We start from the raw sequence: 19919 nt of genomic DNA on the forward strand, positions 1-19919 counted from the left end.
CATCCTGTGTTTTTGTTTTATTGAACACAAACTGCATGAGAGATCAATTGCAGATGAGGGGTTACTCAACTTTTTTCAATGATTTTAGAAACGGCGTTTTTCAAGCAATTGGGGACTAATTTGAGTTTAAACATTCCAGTCAGGCTTCCGCTCACTTCACAGCACCGAAACTGCTTTATTGGAAGTAAGTAACCACGTTCCCATACTCAGTTTGTATGCATGTAGCCTTAAGTCATCATACTGTAGAAACAAAAATCACGACGGCTGTGATGGAAACCAGTAGTTTCGTTACAATTTTATAAATGTCGATTTAGATAATTTGTTCGTCTGGCATGGTGGGATCTTTTTGTATTAGTAGAATAGTTATGTGAGAAATGTTGGTGGGAATGCCTATATGCGCAAATGTTGCTATAATAAACATATCGAAGTCAACTTTTTGAGTCACGTGACGAAATGGTGTGCGTGTGGGCCTCCCTCAAACTGTACGGTTTCCCGAGTGGTAATTAGGCTACAGATGAAATAAATTGATGGATTTCACAGGGTGGTAAAAGTGCACGGCATTGGTGATGAGCTTGATGATCCTTTCCAATAAATATCGAGGGTCTATCTGGTGACATGATGATCGATGCTTGACTGCCGTTTGACAAATAAAAATATTATCGTTCTTATAATTATCACATGTAGACTAGTCTGTCTGCACATCCTAACCGCACTATCTGCGAGCTGTTGTTGGCTTGAGCTCAGTTGCCAAAACCGGAGTAGGCGCATTTGCTGTTTAACAGTTTGACGACTATTGGTAGAGTTGAAAATGCGATGTAAATACGTTTTTAACTTTTACAGTTTTATTCGGTACAATTCAACTTGAGCGAAAAAGTAATTTTTGTGTGCGCTACCTCATCACGCACTGATTTTTATCTACAAGTCCATTTGGTGAAAACGCCACTGGTGGGAAAATGAGCATATTCATATTTTACAATACGCTATTTGCATTTAAATCTGCTGTCAGCAGTTGGATGGAAACCTTGCTAGTAATGACTCTCTGTTGGCTGCCATTGAATGCTCTATCTAGTTATTTTGGATCTCAATGCTGCATTTGACCCTTGATAAGAACATCCTTGTTGACCATCTGGAAATGTGGGTGGGAATCTGGCTTGGTCCTCAACTAGTTCAGGTCCTATCTTCGTGGCAGATGTTTCTCAGTGAGCATGGGTGGTTCAGTATCATTCCCAGCACAAATAGCACCTACAGTGGACGCATCATAAAACGCATAAAATCCGGTAATGGTTCCAATTGTTTTTTTCACCATTCATTTTTGCTTCTGGAATTTTAGAACTACTTCATATACAGTGCATTCGGAAAGTATTCATACCCCTTCCTTTTCCCACATTTTGTTACGTTAGAGCCTTATTCTAAAATCGATTTAGATAATTATCAATCTACACACAATACCCCATAATGACAAAGCGAAAACAAACAGGTTTTTGAAATTTTAGCAAATTTATTCAAAATGAAAAACATTCCTTGGTTACATAAGCATTCAAACCCTTTGCTATGAGACTCGAAATTGAACTCAGGTGCGTCCTGTTTCCATTAATCATCCCTGAGCTCTTTCTACAATTTGATTTGAGTCCACCTGTGGTAAATTCAATTGATTGGACATCATTTGGAAAGGCACACCGCTGTCTATATACAAATACCACAGTTGACAGTGCATGTCAGAACAAAATCCAAGCTATGCGGTCAAAGGAATTGTCCGTAGAGGTCCGAGACAAGATTATAGCGAGGCACAGATCTGGGGAAGGTAACCAAAAAATGTCTGCAGCATTGAAGGTCCCCAAGAACACACTGGCCTCCATCATTCTTAAATGGAAGAAGTGTTGAACCACAGAGACTCTTCCTAGAGGTGGCAACCAGTCCAAACTGAGCAATCGGGGGAGAAGGGTCTTGGTCAGGGAGGTGACCAAGAACCCGATGGGCACTCTGACAGAGCTCTTGAGAAACAAGATCATCTGGTCTGATGAAACCAAGATCAAACTCACCACCGTGCCAAGAGTCACATCTGAAGGAAACCTTGCACCATCCCTACGGTGAAGTGTGGTAGCAGCATCATGCTGTGGGGATGTTTTTCAGCTGCAGGGACTGGGAGACGAGTCAGGATCGAGGGAAAGATGAACGGAGCAAAGTACAGAGAAATCCTTGATGAAAACCTTCTCCAGAGAGCTCAGGACCTCAGACTGGGGTGAAGGTTCACCTTCCAACAGCCCAATGACCCTAAACACACAGCCAAGACAATGCAGGAGTGGCTTCGGGATAAGTCTCTGAAGGTCATTGAGTGGCCCAGACACGAACCCGATCAAACATCTCTGGAGCGACCCAAAATTAGCTGTGCAGAACCACTACCCATTCAACCTGGCAGAACTTGAGAGGATCTGCAGAGAATGGGAGAAACTCCCCAAATGCAGGTGTGCCAAGCTTGTAGCGTCATACCCAAGAAGACTCGAGGCTGTAATCACTGCCAAAGGGGCTTCAACAAAGTACTGAGTCGAGGGTCTCAATACTTATGTAAATGTGATATTTCAGGGTTTTTATACATTTGCTCAAATTTGTAAAAACCTGTTTTTGCTTTGTCATTATGGGATATTGTGTGTAGATTGAGGGGAATAAAACAATTTAATCAATTTTAGAATAAGGTTGAAATGTAACAATGTGGAAAAAGTGAACGGGTCTGAATGCACTGTAGGTTAATGAGACAATACAAATGTGATGTGACACAACTTAAAAGGCATTTAGTTGACTAAAATGGCCTACTGTTTTTATCATTTTGACAATAACTAAACTCAGCAAAAAAAGAAATGTCCCTTTTTCAGGACGCTGTCTTTCAAAGATAATTTGTAAACATCCAAATAACTTCACAGATCTTCATTGTAAAGGGTTTAAACACTGTTTTCCATGCTTGTTCAATGAACCAAAACAATTAACGTCCGTTCCACAGGTGCATGTTCATTAAGACACTAACAGCTTACAGACGGTAGGCAATTAAGGTCACAGTTATGAAAACTTAGGATGCTATAAAGAGGCCTTTCTACTGACTCTGAAAAACACCAAAAGAAAGATACCCAGGGTCCCTGCTCATCTGCGTGAACGTGCATTAGGCATGCTGCATGAGGACTGCAGCTGTGGCCAGTGCAATATATTGCAATATCTGTACTGTGAGACGCCTAAGACAGCACTACAGGGAGACAGGATGGACAGCTGATCGTCCTCGCAGTGGCAGACCACGTGTAACAACACCTGCACAGGATCGGTACATCTGAACATCACACCTGTGGGACAGGTACAGGATGGCAACAACAACTGCCCAAGTTACACCAGGAACGCACAATCCATCCATCAGTGCTCAGACTGTCCGCAATAGGCTGAGAGAGGCTGGACTGAGGGCTTGTAGGCCTGTTGTAAAGGCAGGTCCTCACCAGACATCACTGGCAACAACGTCGCCTATGGGCACAAACACACCGTCACTGGACCAGACAGGACTGGCTAAAAGTGCTCTTCACTGACGAGTCACAGTTTTTCTCAGCAGGGGTGATGGTCGGATTCGCGTTTATCTTCGAAGGAAGGAGTGTTACACTGAGGCCTGTACTCTGGAGCGGGATCGATTTGGAGGTGGAGGGTCTGTCTTGGTCTGGGGCATTGTCACAGCATCATCGGACTGAGCTTGTTGTCATTGCAGGCAATCTCAACGCTCTGCATTACAGGGAAGACATCCTCCTCCCTCATGTGGTACCCTTCCTGCAGGTTCATCCTGACATGACCCTCCAGCATGACAATGCCACCAGCCATACTGCTCGTTCTGTGCGTGATTTCCTGCAAGACAGAAATGTTAGTGTTCTGCCATGGCCAGCGAAGAGCCCGGATCTCAATCCCATTGAGCACGTCTGGGACCTGTTGGATTGGAGGGTGAGGGCTAGAGCCATTTCCCCCCAGAAATGTCCGGGAACTTGCAGGTGCCTTGATGGAATAGTGGGGTAACATCTCACAGCAAGAACTGGCAAATCTGGTGCAGTCCATGAGAAGGAGATGCACTGCAGTACTTAATGCAGCTGGTGGCCACACCAGATACTGACTAATACTTTTGATTTTGACCCCCCCCCCCCCCCCCCTCCCTTTGTTCAAGGACACATTATTCCATTTCTGTTAGTCACATGTCTGTGGAACTTGTTCAGTTTTTGTCTGTTGTTGAATCTTATGTTCCTACAAAATTTACACGTTAAGTTTGCTGAATATAAACGCAGTTGACAGGGAGAGGACGTTTCCTTTTTTGCTGAGATTAGACAAAATCATTATTCAACTGACAAATGCGACTAAGCCTTAATGATATTTTAGTCAAAACAACTAAGACTAGACAACAACAAAAAAATTGAAGTTCCAAAATGAATACTGCACTATCGATAGCCACTGTCAGTTTTTATACCCACATACATTTATAACTGTCACTTTAGTGTTAGTTTCCTTACATTATGCATCATTCCATTCCATTGTTAGTTTACCTTTCTTTCCTCTGTCACGTACGTGGTTGTTCCTGAAGATCGCTTGCCGTAGTGGATTATATTAGGCTAATGTATTACATGTTGTGCAATAATATTGAACATGTAACCTATATGAATTATTATGATACGCAGGTTAAGTCTGGAGCCTGGTGCACGGTTTACTGATGACTGGACAGTTGTCATCACAGTTCAAATCACATTTTATTGGCCACATGCAGATGTGATTGCATGTGCAGCGAAATGCTTGTGCTTCTAGTTCCGACAGTGCAGCAGTATCTAACATGTAGTCTAACAATTCCACACAACTACCTAATACACAAATCTAAGTAAAGGAATGGAATAAGAATACATATATGGATGAGCAATGACAGAGCGGCATTGGCAAGATGCAATAGATGGTATAAAATACAGTATATACAGTGGGGCAATAAAGTATTTAGTCCGCCACCAATTGTGCAAGTTCTCCCACTTAAAAATATGAGAGAGGCCTGTAATTTTCATCATAGGTACACTTCAACTATGACAGACAAAATTTGAAAAAAAATCCAGAAAAATAACATTGTAGGATTTTTAATGAATTTATTTGCTAATTATAGTGGAAAATAAGTATTTGGTCAATAACAAAAGTTTATCTCAATACTTTGTTATATACCCTTTGTTGGCAATGACAGAGGTCAAACATTTTCTGTAAGTCTTCACAAGGTTTTCACACACTGTTGCTGGTATTTGGGCCCATTCCTCCATGCAGATCTTCTCTAGCAGTGATGTTTTGGGGCTGTTGCTGGGCAACACTGACTTTCAACTCCCTCCAAAGATTTTCTATGGGGTTGAGATCTGGAGACTGGCTAGGCCACTCCAGGACCTTGAAATGCTTCTTACGAAGCCACTCCTTTGTTGCCCGGGCGGTGATAGTCGTTTAGTTCAGTTACCTTTGCCTTTTTGGGCACAGGAACAATGGTGACCTTGAAGCATGTGGGGATAGCTGACTTCATTCGTTATTAGTGTAGGTTCATAGGACTAGTGTTCAACCCATATTGTACGCTTTTCTCGCCTTCCAATATTTCATGGAGTGAACCAATGGATATGGCAACTTTCTGGATGAATCAAACCACTGTATTTTTGATTCACCGATCTTTATCCAAACCTGTTTTTTTTGTATTATTATTCATAAATACTTTCCTAACCCTAAATAAGGTAAAGATCGGAGTACCAATCAATCTACCAATTGGTGCTGAAAAGGAGACTAATATGGGTGTATTTACAATACATCGCTTTCTTTCATTGACCCCTTATTCTGAACAGTTCTCTCCAAATGTGTCTTGCTGACATCAAATGTTGGATGTCTGACAATTTTCTCTACCTTAATGATGATAAATCTGAGGTTGTTGTATTTGACCACCACCTTGAACTCAGATGATAGATAAACTTGGTCATTTGTCCACAAATGTAAAGCCTACAGGCAGAAACCTTGCTGTCGGCTTTGACTCTGACCTAAATCTTGAGCTGCATGTAAAAAAAGGTTGATAATTATTAATTGAAATGCTAATCCTTTGCACATGAATGCTCACTCATTCGGGAATCATTGCAATCAATATATATTTACGCTCAGTGTGTCGACAGAGATCTCTGTTGGAATCATCCGTCTTTCAGTTGTAAAGTTCATCTGCTCGTCTCTCCATCTGCTTCCAAAACGTCTTTCGTGGTTAGAATGGTTACTTCAGAGTCCCATTCAGAGATGTTCTTACAGAATAGAATTTCGGCGGTTGTCGGTCCTCACATTCAATGTACATCATTTCTAGCTGCAGACTAGTAATTAGTATCGAAGATTTGCTCTTATTCTGTCGGGATCGATGGTCTCAGAGTTAAACTATTTCCACCAATGTTCCACGTGGTTTGGTTAGGAATTCAACAACCATTACAACCTTAGCTTATACTGAAGTTTTTGTGGTCTCTACTCAAACCTTTGCCATCTTGGTGACCGAGGTACGCATGGTCTGAAGTGGGTTTCTTCAAGTGGGGCTTTTATTCGTAACAGTAGAAAAGGGCTGTCCCATGAGCCAGATCATGTCTGTGCTCACGGGGGTGGGCCAATGACTTAGTTAAACTTTGAAGGGAATACAATTCTCTCACATTAACGGTTCAACATCACCTTACATAATTTCACAAATAGTTTCATCTTTACTCATTCATTTTATACAATAATTAGACACAAACCTCATAACGGAGGCTCCTGTATAAACAGAGTCATGGTAATGTAGCTGTATTGTCTTTCATGAGGTCACAACATGAAACAAAACGGACCGGGTCATAGCTGGCTACTCCACCGACCGTTTACACATTCTCCAAAACATGGATATTGTTCGGTTCTCAAGTTCTGTGATGTAGAAGTTCCTTTGTTCTACTTTGAAACTCTCTCTCTCTCTCTCTCTCTCTCTATACTGCATGGCCATGAGGAGAGAGTCTCCTCCAGGAATTTATGACCTGAGATAACAGAACCTGGGTGAAGGAGGGAGAGAGCGGTGGTGAGAGAGAGGGTGATGGTACGCGCTATACCCAAAGAGGGCCACTTCATGACAGCTAGATGAGTCAACAGACGTGGGGGGCCTGGCACAGCTCCTGGTATATATCCGTTACGTTTATGGGGGGAGGTCAATTAAGGAAGACATGCTCTTCTGCAAACCACTGGAAACGAGGACAACATTCAAGGATATGTTTAAAGTACTGGACAGCTTTGTGACATCAAATGGTCTTTGGTGGTCAAGATGGTCAGTGTTGCAATCTCTACTGATGGCGCAAAAGTCATGATAAGGAGACATAGTGGAGTGGTAACACGCGTGGAAGCAGTTGCTCCCGACACCACATGGATACACTGCAGCATCCACCGAGAGGCTCTTGCTGCCAAGAGAATGCCTGACAGCTTCAAAGACATTTTGGACACTATAGTGAAAATGGTTCACTTCGTTAAAGCAAGACCCCTGAACTCTAGTGTATTTTCTGCATTATGCAATGATATGGGCAGCGACCATGTAACGCTTTTACAACATACAGAAGTGCACTGGTTATCAAGGGGCAAAGTATTGACGCATGTTTTAATTGAGAAACAGGCTTAAAGTTTTCTTCGCTGACCATAATTTTCACTTGTCTGACCGCTTGCATGATGACGAGTTTCTCACACAACTGGCCTATCTGGGTGATGTTTTTTCTCGCCTGAATGATCTGAATCTAGGATTACAGGGACTCTCCGCAACTATATTCAATGTGCGGGACAAAATTAAGGCTATGATTAAGAAGTTGGAGCACATTTCTCTTTTCTGTCTGCATTAACAAGGACAACACACAGGTCTTTCCATCATTGTATGATTTTTTGTGTGCAAATGAACTCAAGCTTACGGACAATGTCAAATGTGATATAGCGAAGCACCTGAGTTAGCTGGGTGCGCAATTCCGCAGGTACTTTACTGAAACGGACAACACAAACAACTGGATTCGTTATCCCTTTCATGCCCTGCCTCCAGTCCACTTACCGATATCTAAACGAGAGCCTCATCAAAATTGCAAGCGGTTCTGTGAAAATTTAATTTAATCAGAAGCCACTGTCAGATTTCTGGATAGGGCTGCGCTCAGAGTTTCTTTCCTTGGCAAATCGCGCTGTTAAGACACTGATGTCCTTTGCAATCACGTACCTATGTGAGAGTGGATTCCCGGCCCTCACTAGCATGAAAACTAAATACAGGCACAGACTGTGTGTGGAAAATTATTTAAGACTGAGACTCTCTCAAATACAACCCAACATTGTGGAGTTATTAGTATCCTTTCAAGCACACACTTCTCATTAACCTGTGGTGAGTTATTCACAATTGTTTATTCACAAATAAGATCGCTAAATAAAGAGCAAAATTATATGATTATTATATTATTAGTTGTGCCTGGTCCTATGAGAGCACTTTGTCACTTCCCACGAGCCAGGTTGTGACAAAAACTCACACTCATTCTTATGTTTAATAAATGTATCATATAGTGTTTGTGTGTGTGACAGGCTTACAAATGAAATTTGAGAGTGCGCTGACCCTGGTGCTAGAGAATGTACGAGGCTGGAGGTTGAATGTTTGAAGGGGTACGGGACTATAAAACGTTTGGGAACCGCTGCCTTGTATGAACTGTAACTCAGTAAAATCTTTGAAATTGAAATTGTTGCATGTTGTGTTTATATTTCTGTTCAGTATAAGAGCATTGTATTCGGTACAAATCATTCCCTTAGCTCTAGACCTCAGCTGAATCTGGTAATGAATGGTGTGGCTGTTGAACAAGTTGAGGAGACTAAATACTTGTTACCTTAGATTGTAAACTGCCATGGCCAAAACATATAGATTCAATGGTTGTAAAGATGGGGAGAGGTCTATCCGTAATAAAGAGATTCTCTGCTTTTTTGACACCACACTACAAAAAGCAAGTCCTGGAGGCTCTAGTTTTCTCTTATCCTGATTATTGTCCAGTCGTGGTCAAGTGCTGCAAAGAAAGACCTAGTTAAGCTGTAGCTGTCCCAGAACAGAGCGGCATGTCTTGCTCTTCATTGTAATCAGAGGGCTAATATAAATACCATGCATGTCTTCCACTGCATCACTTCTTCTTTTTATAAGAAACATTGTGTTGAAAATGACATTGTTTGCAGTCATCTTACACACAACTCTGGCACACACACTTACCCAAGCAGACATGCCACCAGGGGTCTTTTCACAGTCTCCAAATCCAGAACAAATTCAAGAAAGCGTACAGTATTACAGTTGAAGTCAGAAGTTTAAATACACCTTAGCCAAATTCCTGACATTTAATCCTAGAAACATTCCCTGTCTTAGGTCAGTTAGGATCACCACTTTATTTTAAGAATGTGAAATGTCAGAATAATAGTAGAGAGAATGATTTATTTCAGCTTTTTTATTTATTTCATCACATTCCCAGTGGGTCAGAAGTTTACATACCCTCAATTAGTATTTGGTAGCATTGCCTTTAAATTGTTTAACTTGTGTCAAATGTTTTGGGTACCCTTCCACAAGCTTCCCACAATAAGTTGGGTGAATTTTGGCCCATTCCTCCTGACATAACTGGTGTAACTGAGTCAGGTTTGTAGGCCTCCTTGCTCTCGCACACTTTTTCAGTTCTGCCCACAAATTTTCTATAGGGTTGAGGTCAGGGCTTTGTGATGGCCATTCCAATACCTTGACTTTGTTGTCCTTAAGTCATTTTGCCACAACTTTGGAAGTATGCTTGTCCATTTGGAAGACCCATTTGCGACCAAGCTTTAACTTCCTGACTGATGTCTTGACATGTTGCTTCAATATATCCACATAATTTTCCTGCCTCATCATGCCATCTATTTTGTGAAGTGCACCAGTCCCTCCTGCAGCAAAGCACCCCATGATGCTGCCACCCCCGTGCTTCACGGTTGGCATGGTGTTCTTCAGCTTGTAAGCCTCCCCCTTTCTCCTCCAAACATAACGATGGTCATTATGGCCAAACAGTTCTATTTTTGTTTCATCAGACCAGAGGACATTTCTCCAAAAAGTATGACCGTAGTCTGGCTTTTTTATGGAGGTTTTGGAGCAGTGGCTTCTTCCTTGCTCAGCGGCCTTTCAGGTTATGTCGATATAGGATTTGTTTTAATGTGGATATAGATACTTTTGTACCTGTTTCCTCCAGCATCTTCACAAGGTCCTTTGCTGTTGTTCTGGGATTGATTTGCACTTTTTGCACCAAAGTACATTAATCTCTAGGAGACAGAACGTGTCTCATTCCTGAGCGGTATGACGGATGCGTGGTCCCATGGTGTTTATACTTGCATACTATTGTTTGTACAGATGAACATGGTACCTTCAGCCATTTGGAAATTGCTCCCAAGGATGAACCAGACTTGTGGAGGTCTACAAAAAATGTTTGAGGTCTTGGGTGATTTCTTTTGATTTTCCCATGATGTCAAGCAAAGAGGCACTGAGTTTGAAGGTAGTCCTTGAAATACATCCACAGGTACACCTCCAAATGACTCAAATGATGTCAATTAACCTATCAGAAGCTTCTTAAGACATTTATTTTTTATAAGAATTTATAAGAATTTTCCAAGCTGTTTAAAGGCACAGTCAACTTAGTGTATGTAATCTTCTGACCCACTGGAATTATGATACAGTGAATTATAAGTGAAATAATCTGTCTGTAAACAATTGTTAGAAAAATGCACAAAATAGATGTCCTAACCGACTTGCCAAAACGATAGTTTTTTAACAAGAAATTTGTGGAGTGGTTGAAAAATGAGTTTTAATGACTCCAACCTAAGTGTATGTAAACTTCCTACTTCAACTGTATATAGAGCCAGTATTGCATGGCACTCCCTTCCATCTCATATTGCTGAAATGAACAGAAAAAATGGTTTAAAAAAACAGATAAAGCAACACCACATAGTACAATGCCTCTCCCTTATTGACCTATATATTTTGTGTGTATGTATTGATATGTAGGCTATGTGTGCTTACGTAGTTCTGTCCTTGAGCTGTTCTTGTCTATTAATGTTCTGTATTATATCATGTTTTGTGTATATCCTAGGAAGAGTAGCTGCTGCTTTTGCAACAGCTAATGGGGATCCTAATAAAATACCAATACTAAATACCATACCTTTTAATGTATATTTCAATGTATGATTTTAATTAACTATCTTGTTTTTGTTTCTTTGTTAATACTTATATTTTATTATTCTATGATGTGAAACACTTTGTTACTTGTACTGAAAAGCACTATACAAATAAACACGTCTGGAGGGCGGTGGGGGCTCAGTCTGCCAGGTTGGCGCGGGAAGAGCTCAGCAGAGATTACTTGGGTGAGTGAACGTTGGCACTGGCCATGTCCTGCTTGCATCCGGTCCCCACCAACTCTCCCCTCTTTCAGAGGGCCACCATGCCAGGAAGCAGGGCTTCATTTAGGAGGGTTGGAGAGGAGGACATGTTGCACATTAGTCTGCAGCCCAGAAAGCCCCATAGGAATTGGCATGACTCAAGTATATTTATTCACATTACCAACTGAGATGTAACGTGTGAAGACACTACTTTAAGCTTTATGATTCATTTAATATGTCATGGCATTAAGTTCCATCACTAATGCTCCACCTCCACACTTTTTCTTGGTTAAAAGCTCACATGAGTTTTTATTTGATTCTCGATTCCTCATGAATAAGTTGTTTCGAACTGCTGATAGATTTTAACAGCTTTCTAGGTCGATTAAACCAGTGTATAGTTTGGTTAGTGTGAAGTCTTTTCTTCAATCTTTGTCACAGTTAAGGCCACATAATGGACCGGTCATATTGTACACTGTGAGGTCTCATACCATCATGTTATGACAGTTTTTAACCTGTTAAGGTTATGTTCAGGAAGCTGCTCCACTCAAAATGTCTTTCTTGTAATCCCCCTCTCCCTCCCCCCCGGATTTCATCACCCATTGCTTTCACCCAACTACGACGAATTGAATAAATCCAGATTAAGTGTTGAAGCTGATTATTCTTTTTATAGCGACAGGAGTCTGTTGACGACTGCCAAACCGAGCAGCTCTGACTGTCACGCCAGACTCCATTGAAGTGGTCCCTATTACAGCCTTCGGTTAATGACCCTCTCGCAACACTGTACATCTCCCACCCTTATTCGTAAGCACTCGCCTAAATGAGAAAATGGGGCTATTTGGTCTCTGATGCCCGAAATGTCCTTTAATTGATCACTAATGTGACTCCTCGATTAAAGCCATGGCTTTTCCTGTGGGGTTGCCTCTTGATTACATTTGGAACACACAATTCTCTGTGAACCCTGGTGGATATTAACGCACACTCATCTGTTATGTCAGCTAGTAAACCGCATAGTAATTAAGTAGTGTGTGAGTGTCCTCAAGCTGATGAACAACATTACTCATTACTTGAGTGTGTCTTAAACCTTCACATACATACAAGAACCTGCACATTGGTCTAAATTTGAATCCTTCAGAATCCAGTTTTTGCCTGACATGACGTGGCCTGCAGCAACAACAACAAAAAGTGCCTTCAGTCAATCATGTACAAAAACTCAGCTGTGGTGCTGCTACATGATGTAAAAATATAGACCACAGAGCATTGCAAAATAAATGTGCACATGTTATTCAATCATTTCATCCAAACTGCTTGCGCGTGTCATCGGTTTTTACATGCATGCTAACCCACATGGGTGATTGAAAGATGGAGGAGAGATTATTCAAAGAAAACGAACTAAAAACGAACTAGGTTTAGCCTTTTATCTGGGTATTAATTGTCAGAGTAGAGAACACACGATTTTGTACAACTCAAAATGGGTCAAAATTCTACAAAGATCCAGCAAAAAAAAAGACCATATGAATTTCAGGTAAAATAACAACCCCAATGTTCATCCCCTGGACACATGAGCTAGCAACAGCAAGCTAGTTAAATGTCCATGAGTGTTTCATGTGTTTCGACCTGTCCTCAAATTCATATAGTTGGTTTTGGTATTTTAACCTGCATGAACGCATCTGGTGGAGACAAAATGAACATGTGCACGATGGTGCACTCGGAGATACGTGTGGGAACGGTTTGGTCAAGGTATAAGCAGCTTCTGCACATACCATACCATATGTGCTATGTGGAGCACAAACCTTTAACGTATTAAGTCTGAAAAGCTGTTTCCGAAATTCAGGTGGGATTTGTGAAGTGTTCTTGACCTATAATGCTGTTTAAAAAGGTATACATTAATAAGTAATGATGATTAATGTTTTATGATGTCAGAGAACAGATAAATGGACATCTGACTGCACACCATTCATTCCACCTGGACGGTGAAATAAAAACATAGCAATGTTTCCGTTTCTCTGCTTGAATGTTAACAAGGGAATGCCCTCTTCCTTTTCTAGTATATTTGATTAAAACGCTGTAGCTTGCCATCTGTATTCTCTATCTGAAGAATGCTTGATGCACTTTACAGGGTGTTGGCATTCCTTTAATAGAAAACTACACCCACAAACTATCTTTTAGTATTTGTTGCATGTCAGCAATTGAGAAATGCATCATATGGGCCAGATTTCTCTATTTTGAAAGTTACATATCTTGAAAACTTGATTACTGACATGCAAAATATTGTGGGAATATATCAATAATGGACTAATGAAACAAATACCAAAAGATAGATTTTGGGTTGGAGTTTTCCCTGTAAATACTGGCCATCATGTACCAACATGGGCATATGTGCATATCACCACAGGACAGTTGGAGGGCTTGATTAAAAAGCATCTTGGGTAGTTAATTAAATATGGCTGTTCTATTGCCACAGCTTGACAGGTGGAGGCTGAAGACACTCTAATTAAGTCCCCTGGATCTCTAGGTGGAGCAACTGGAGCCACAGCACACACACCTGAGTGCCTACACACACACCAATGGTGAGAGTAACACCCCCAAAAATGTTTGGGAAAATTCAGAAGGTCTAATTAAAATCCATCCGGTTGCAGAAGAGGTCAAATAAAACCCTTTAGACAAAAGACTTGGTCTAATCTTTATACATGATAATAGTCACCGTTAAGATACACATTTGTATACTACGAGAACAACACAGAAGATAGAGATACTGAAACTTTTTACTGGTTTACCTAACCTGCAGGTTGGGGAAGAGCTGGTCATGGGTTTGTCTTCAGGGAAGCCTGGCATACAGAGTTTGAACCACCCTGTCACAGGGGGCTGGCCAAGTTTAGAAACCCTTTCTAGTGTTTCTCTTTGAGACTAATTCAATATGGCCGCCAAACGTGGTAGTATTTTATATACACCGACAACTTTCTAAGGGGTACATCATAGGTTGTGTCCCATTCTACCATCGAGCAGAAGTAAAGTGGTGTGTGCCCATCAATGTGAATGTGAGCACTGGTAAGAGTTTAGGAGGGTGGCTGTGGTTAGTTTGATCTGGCTCTAGCTCCCTCCGCCTTGCTCAGTGAAGACAAACCCTCTGAACAAAAGCCTTTCCATGCGCGACTCGTAAAGATTCATTATTGCTTACAGGAACAAAGCATTTTGTGTACATGGACACACAGTGCAGAGTCATGGAGAGCAATGGAGTGGCATAGGAAAAGGAAGGGGAGAGAGGGGAACAGACCTGAACAGCGTGGTCTGTTTCTATCCGCATGGGAAGGGTCATACTGGCATGGGGGGGGTAAAAGGGAAGGGTCATACTGGCATGGGGTTTTAAGGGAAGGGTCATACTGGCATGGGGGGGGGGTAAAAGGGAAGGGTCATACTGGCATGGGGGGGTAAAAGGGAAGGGTCGTACTGGCATGGGGTTTTAAGGGAAGGGTCATACTGGCATGGGGGGGGTAAAAGGGAAGGGTCATACTGGCATGGGGTTTTAAGGGAAGGGTCATACTGGCATGGGGGTTAAAATGGAAGGGTCATACTGGCATGGGGGGGGGTTAAAAGGGAAGGGTCATACTGACATGGGGGGGGTTAAAAGGGAAGGGTCATACTGGCATGGGGGGGGGTAAAAGGGAAGGGTCATACTGGCATGGGGGGGGGGGTAAAAGGGAAGGGTCATACTGGCATGGGGGGGGGTAAAAGGGAAGGGTCATACTGGCATGGGGGGAGTTAAAAGGGAAGGGTCATACTGGCATGGGGGGGGGGGGGTAAAAGGGAAGGGTCATATAGACATGGGGGGGTAAAAGGGAAGGGTCATATAGACACGAGGGGGTAGAAGGGAAGGGTCATATAGACACGAGGGGGTAGAAGGGAAGGGTCATATATAGGCATGGGGGGATAAAAGGGAAGGGTCATATAGACACGAGGGGGTAAAAGGGAAGGGTCATATAGACATGAGGGGGTAGAAGGGAAGGGTCATATAGACATGGGGGGGTAAAAGGGAAGGGTCATATAGGCATGGGGGGGGGTAAAAGGGAAGGGTCATATAGACATGAGGGGGTAAAAGGGAAGGGTCATATAGGCATGGGGGGGATAAAAGGGAAGGGTCATATAGACATGAGGGGGTAGAAGGGAAGGGTCATATAGGCATGGGGGGGGTAAAGGGAAGGGTCATACCGCAGAAGTGGATGAGAGAGAGAGGAACTATGGGATATGTGAGCAAGCAGGTTTAGCTGGGGAATTCTAGCATACACTTTTCTGTTTATGGCTTGAAGGTTCAGCGTCTTATGAACGACTGCAGAGTTAGAGGACTGCGAGGTGGGGGACCATTTTGACATTTCAGTGGAAATGTGGCCCAGCATTTGAATTCCCATGTTCCCTTGTCACTCAAGCACTGCTAAAGCACTGCTAAAATACACAACTCTACTTCCAAAGGTGTCACATGAAAAGTACAGTAGAGTGCTGGGGGCTGTGAAGCTTGATTTCAACACAGAATATTGTTCCACGATCCTGCTGACTTTACAGTGGTGATTTTAAATAGTAGACTTATAAGACAGACCACATGAATACCCTCAACACGTATACACACACCCACACGTACGCCTTCACACATTCATACCTACATGTACATAATATGTGAATTTACGATAAATTCCAATAAGCAATTGGTGCCCCGTCCGAGGAACATTTAAGATGGGAAAGATGTGCGTTTTTTTTTGCTCTCAAAAAGAAGCAGAAAGCTTTGAAAAAGCAGTTGATGTGGGTGGTGGTGGGACTGGGGAGGAAGTTGGGGGGACTCGGGGCATTTGATAACTACCCTTATATATTCGACTTTCTGGTTGTCTTTCATAATTGGTCAGAAAATGTCAATTTGTGTGGTCCACTGTTCTTCCAAGAGTCAAAATGCAGGTGTTGCTTACGCAAAGGGAAAGATACAGAAGCATGGGCATCTTTCTGCCTGAGAGTCAGTGTGCTTATCCACATCCTGCTCTCTCAGAGTGGAACACCAGGATAGAATACTCAGATTAGCGAGAATACGGTGGATAGCTGATAAAGTATCTCATGATTAACAAACGCCTCCAGAATAGTGTGTCCTCCAGGTGTACCGCGTCCAGACACGGTTGTCTTACATCCACAGTCCAAAAACCCTATTACTGTCTCAGTCCTACTGGCCCATCTATGAAGGTCCCGAGAGAGCTCCATGTACATTCGACAACTGGAATACATTCTACTTTCTGGGGATCTTTCACGATGACACTGTCCAAATGGCCTTCTGTAAATAACCACCATGTTCTTCAGTGGGGAGGCCACCAGGCGACCAACGGCTAGGTGTTTCAGGGTAGCAGTAGGCAATGACAGTGACTGGGAACTGACTGACTGGCTGGGGGTATTTCTCTGTGTGACTGTGGGTCAGTGAGGGGATTTGGCCACTCATACCCTGTGTCCTTGTCTCCTGCTCCTGGGAACTCAGTGGGATTGGGGAGGGAAGGGGGGAAAAAGTATGGAAATGGCACAAAGTGTTAGTAAGAGTTAAAAATGTCAGGAATGGCACAAACAATTCCTGTTTTCTTAAAGGTGAAAAGATTGGGAGTTTTTCCAACAGCAAGACTGAACTGTCTTTGATATAAATTAAACAACGGTTGCCTGGGCCAGGAGAATGGAGGCACATTTTACAGAACCTAGTCATTGCTACAGTATATAGCATCTTCTATGGAGTTTCAATATAAAATAAACATTCACATTTGAAAAGATGGTGAGATTAAGATTAATTTACTATATTTGTCAAACCAGAGATGAAGTCTTTGACATTCATCATTCTTATGCTCTAATGTTGTTAGTGAACTTAAAAAGCAGAATAGTTGTTGGTTAAGTAGCCCCTGTAAGCGATATGAAACACATGGGTCCATATTGTAATGGGAAGCTTAGAAAGGGTTTTGTTGACTGAGGCTCAAAATTCCCATAAACTTTTTCTTGTTTAGGGAAGGCACATGTTCTGCTGAGTCGTCTGAACTATCTTGGCCAAGTAAGTCTGGCAACTTATTCACACCTAGTCTGTTGGGAATGATTTATTGTCAATGAGAACACATCTCGTGTTTAGTTTTATGTAAACGTTACCTCAATTTGACAGGCATGGCAAGGACTGACTGTCTGCTCTTGGATGACGTCATCCCCAAAATTATAAATGGAATATAATTTCTTAATAATATCCCTTCTACATGCCATTATCCTCTATTGTACTCCCATCTGGAATACATATCAGTCTATATATGTTGGATTTATTCAGGTAAGTGACCACTACTTATAATCCTGTATTAAGTACTCCCATCTATGAAGATAGAGTGGGCGGATAATGTGTTTTCCATTATGAATCGGAAAGTACAGTACAGTGTGTGTTTGTTTGCAATACGGGCCAGGAGCAGGAATTGTTATTGCCTCCTGAATGGGGCTGTGTGGGTATGGGGAGGGGTAGGTAGATTGTCTCCTGAATGGGGCTGTGAGGGTATGGGGAGGGGTAGGTAGATTGCCTCCTGAATGGGGCTATGAGGGTATGGGGAGGGGTAGGTAGATTGCCTCCTGAATGGGGCTGTGAGGGTATGGGGAGGGGTAGGTAGATTGCCTCCTGAATGGGGCTATGAGGGTATGGGGAGGGGTAGGTAGATTGCCTCCTGAATGGGGCTGTGAGGGTATGGGGAGGGGTAGGTAGATTGCCTCCTGAATGGGGCTGTGAGGGTATGGGGAGGGGTAGGTAGATTGCCTCCTGAATGGGGCTGTGAGGGTATGGGGAGGGGTAGGTAGATTGCCTCCTGAATGGGGCTGTGAGGGTATGGGGAGGGGTAGGTCGATTGCCTCCTGAATGGGGCTGTGTGGGTATGGGGAGGGGTAGGTAGATTGCCTCCTGAATGGGGCTGTGAGGGTATGGGGAGGGGTAGGTAGATTGCCTCCTGAATGGGGCTGTGAGGGTATGGGGAGGGGTAGGTAGATTGCCTCCTGAATGGGGCTGTGAGGGTATGGGGAGGGGTAGGTAGATTGCCTCCTGAATGGGGCTGTGAGGGTATGGGTGTGGAGCCAGTGTCCTGGATGAGGAACTCATGATGGATGGATGAATGAAATAATGACTGTAGTCAGATAGAGGAAGGGGCAGGAGATCGAGGAGCTAGTGAAGATTAGGTCACATCATCAGATTCTGCTGCCGTGGGGCAGGTGGGGAAGGGCCACCCCGGGCCTCCTCTCGGGGCAGCGCTGGGGGTAGGGCACACTACAGGTGGAGTGCAGCAGGCCAGGGAGCTCCCTGGGGGCACGGCCCCAACGCCGGGACACCCACCCACACCTGGGGCTCACGCACTCCATCCTCCGGGTGCGCCTCCCCGCGTGGCCAAACAGGGAGGCCGCCAGGGGCCATTGTCCGTCTGAGCTGGGCTCCTGGCAGGCGGGGACACAGGGTTTAGGCTGGGGCTTGTGCCTGGAGCCCTGGAGCCCCTCCTCTAGGCAGGGCAACCAGGCCGCCCCATGGCCCTCGGTAGGCATGAGATTCTGGGTGAGGGCTAAGGAGGGGGTAGGGTGTGAGCAGGCAGGGGGGAGCCTGATCCGACCATCCTCTCCCAGCATGGGCCCCAGCAGGCCTAGGCTGGTTCTGTCTGTCAACGAGTCTGTGCGGTCTTCATAGCCCAGGTCGGCTGGAGCCGAGCACTGCTGCAGGAAACAATGACCCTTCCCCCCAACGTCCGTGGTGCTCCCATCCTGGCAGCCCATCTCCCCTTGACCTTCCTCCTCCACCTCCGCCACTTCCTCATCCTTTCCCTCCTCCCCCTCTTCGTCCTCCTCTCCCGGCGGGGGCGCGCGGAGGTCTCTGAGGAAGACCACAATGACTGAGATGTTGTCACTGGAGCCGGCGTCACGGGCTGAGGCCACCAGCTTGTGGGCCACCATGGTGCTGTCGCCGCTGTTCTCCGTCAGGTGGTCGCTGACCACACGCACCGCCTCTTCGGGGCTGACTGTGTCGTAGAAGCCGTCGCAGGCCAGGATCAGGTAGTCCTCCGTGCCATCCAATGGGACGATGTGTTGGTCAGCAACGCCAGAGATGTAGGGCTTGTGCTCATTGTCACCTGTCAATCACCAAGACAAAGAGAGATAAGAAACAAAGAAAACAAATAATGTATTCTATATATTGTCAAATGTTTCTCATTGAAGCACTTTTTATAAAAACAGGAACCTGTTAAACCCTCAAAGAGCTGACAACAACTTCATGTGATATTCAGTGCTGCTTTATCTGTCAAGTCCACAAGGCTATGCATCTGTTTTGAAATCATGGTTGAGAAAAACAAAGAATAAATGTTCATTTAAAATGTAATAATAAATTATACATCTTCTGCTTGCCACCTAAACGTGTTGTTCAGTACTCCAAACCGAGTTAAGAGCGCCTAAACGTGTTGTCCAGTACTCCAAACCGAGTTAAGAGCGCCTAAACGTGTTGT

The 19919-nt window shown here is 43.6% G+C and overlaps 1 protein-coding gene across 1 annotated transcript in view; it reads right to left on the reverse strand.

Moving 5' to 3' along the window:
• Positions 1-14089: 14089 nt before the first annotated feature.
• The window catches only part of LOC110537546 (protein phosphatase 1E), a 64209-nt gene continuing 58379 nt past the window's right edge, over positions 14090-19919 (reverse strand). The window contains exon 7 of the mRNA XM_036937505.1: positions 14090-19550. Coding sequence (XP_036793400.1) covers positions 18625-19550 — 926 coding nt within the window. The 3' untranslated portion in view covers positions 14090-18624. The remainder of the gene's footprint in view (positions 19551-19919) is intronic.

Source organism: Oncorhynchus mykiss, chromosome 12 (genome assembly GCF_013265735.2).
Source record: "Oncorhynchus mykiss isolate Arlee chromosome 12, USDA_OmykA_1.1, whole genome shotgun sequence".
NCBI classification, from domain to species: Eukaryota; Metazoa; Chordata; class Actinopteri; order Salmoniformes; family Salmonidae; genus Oncorhynchus; species Oncorhynchus mykiss.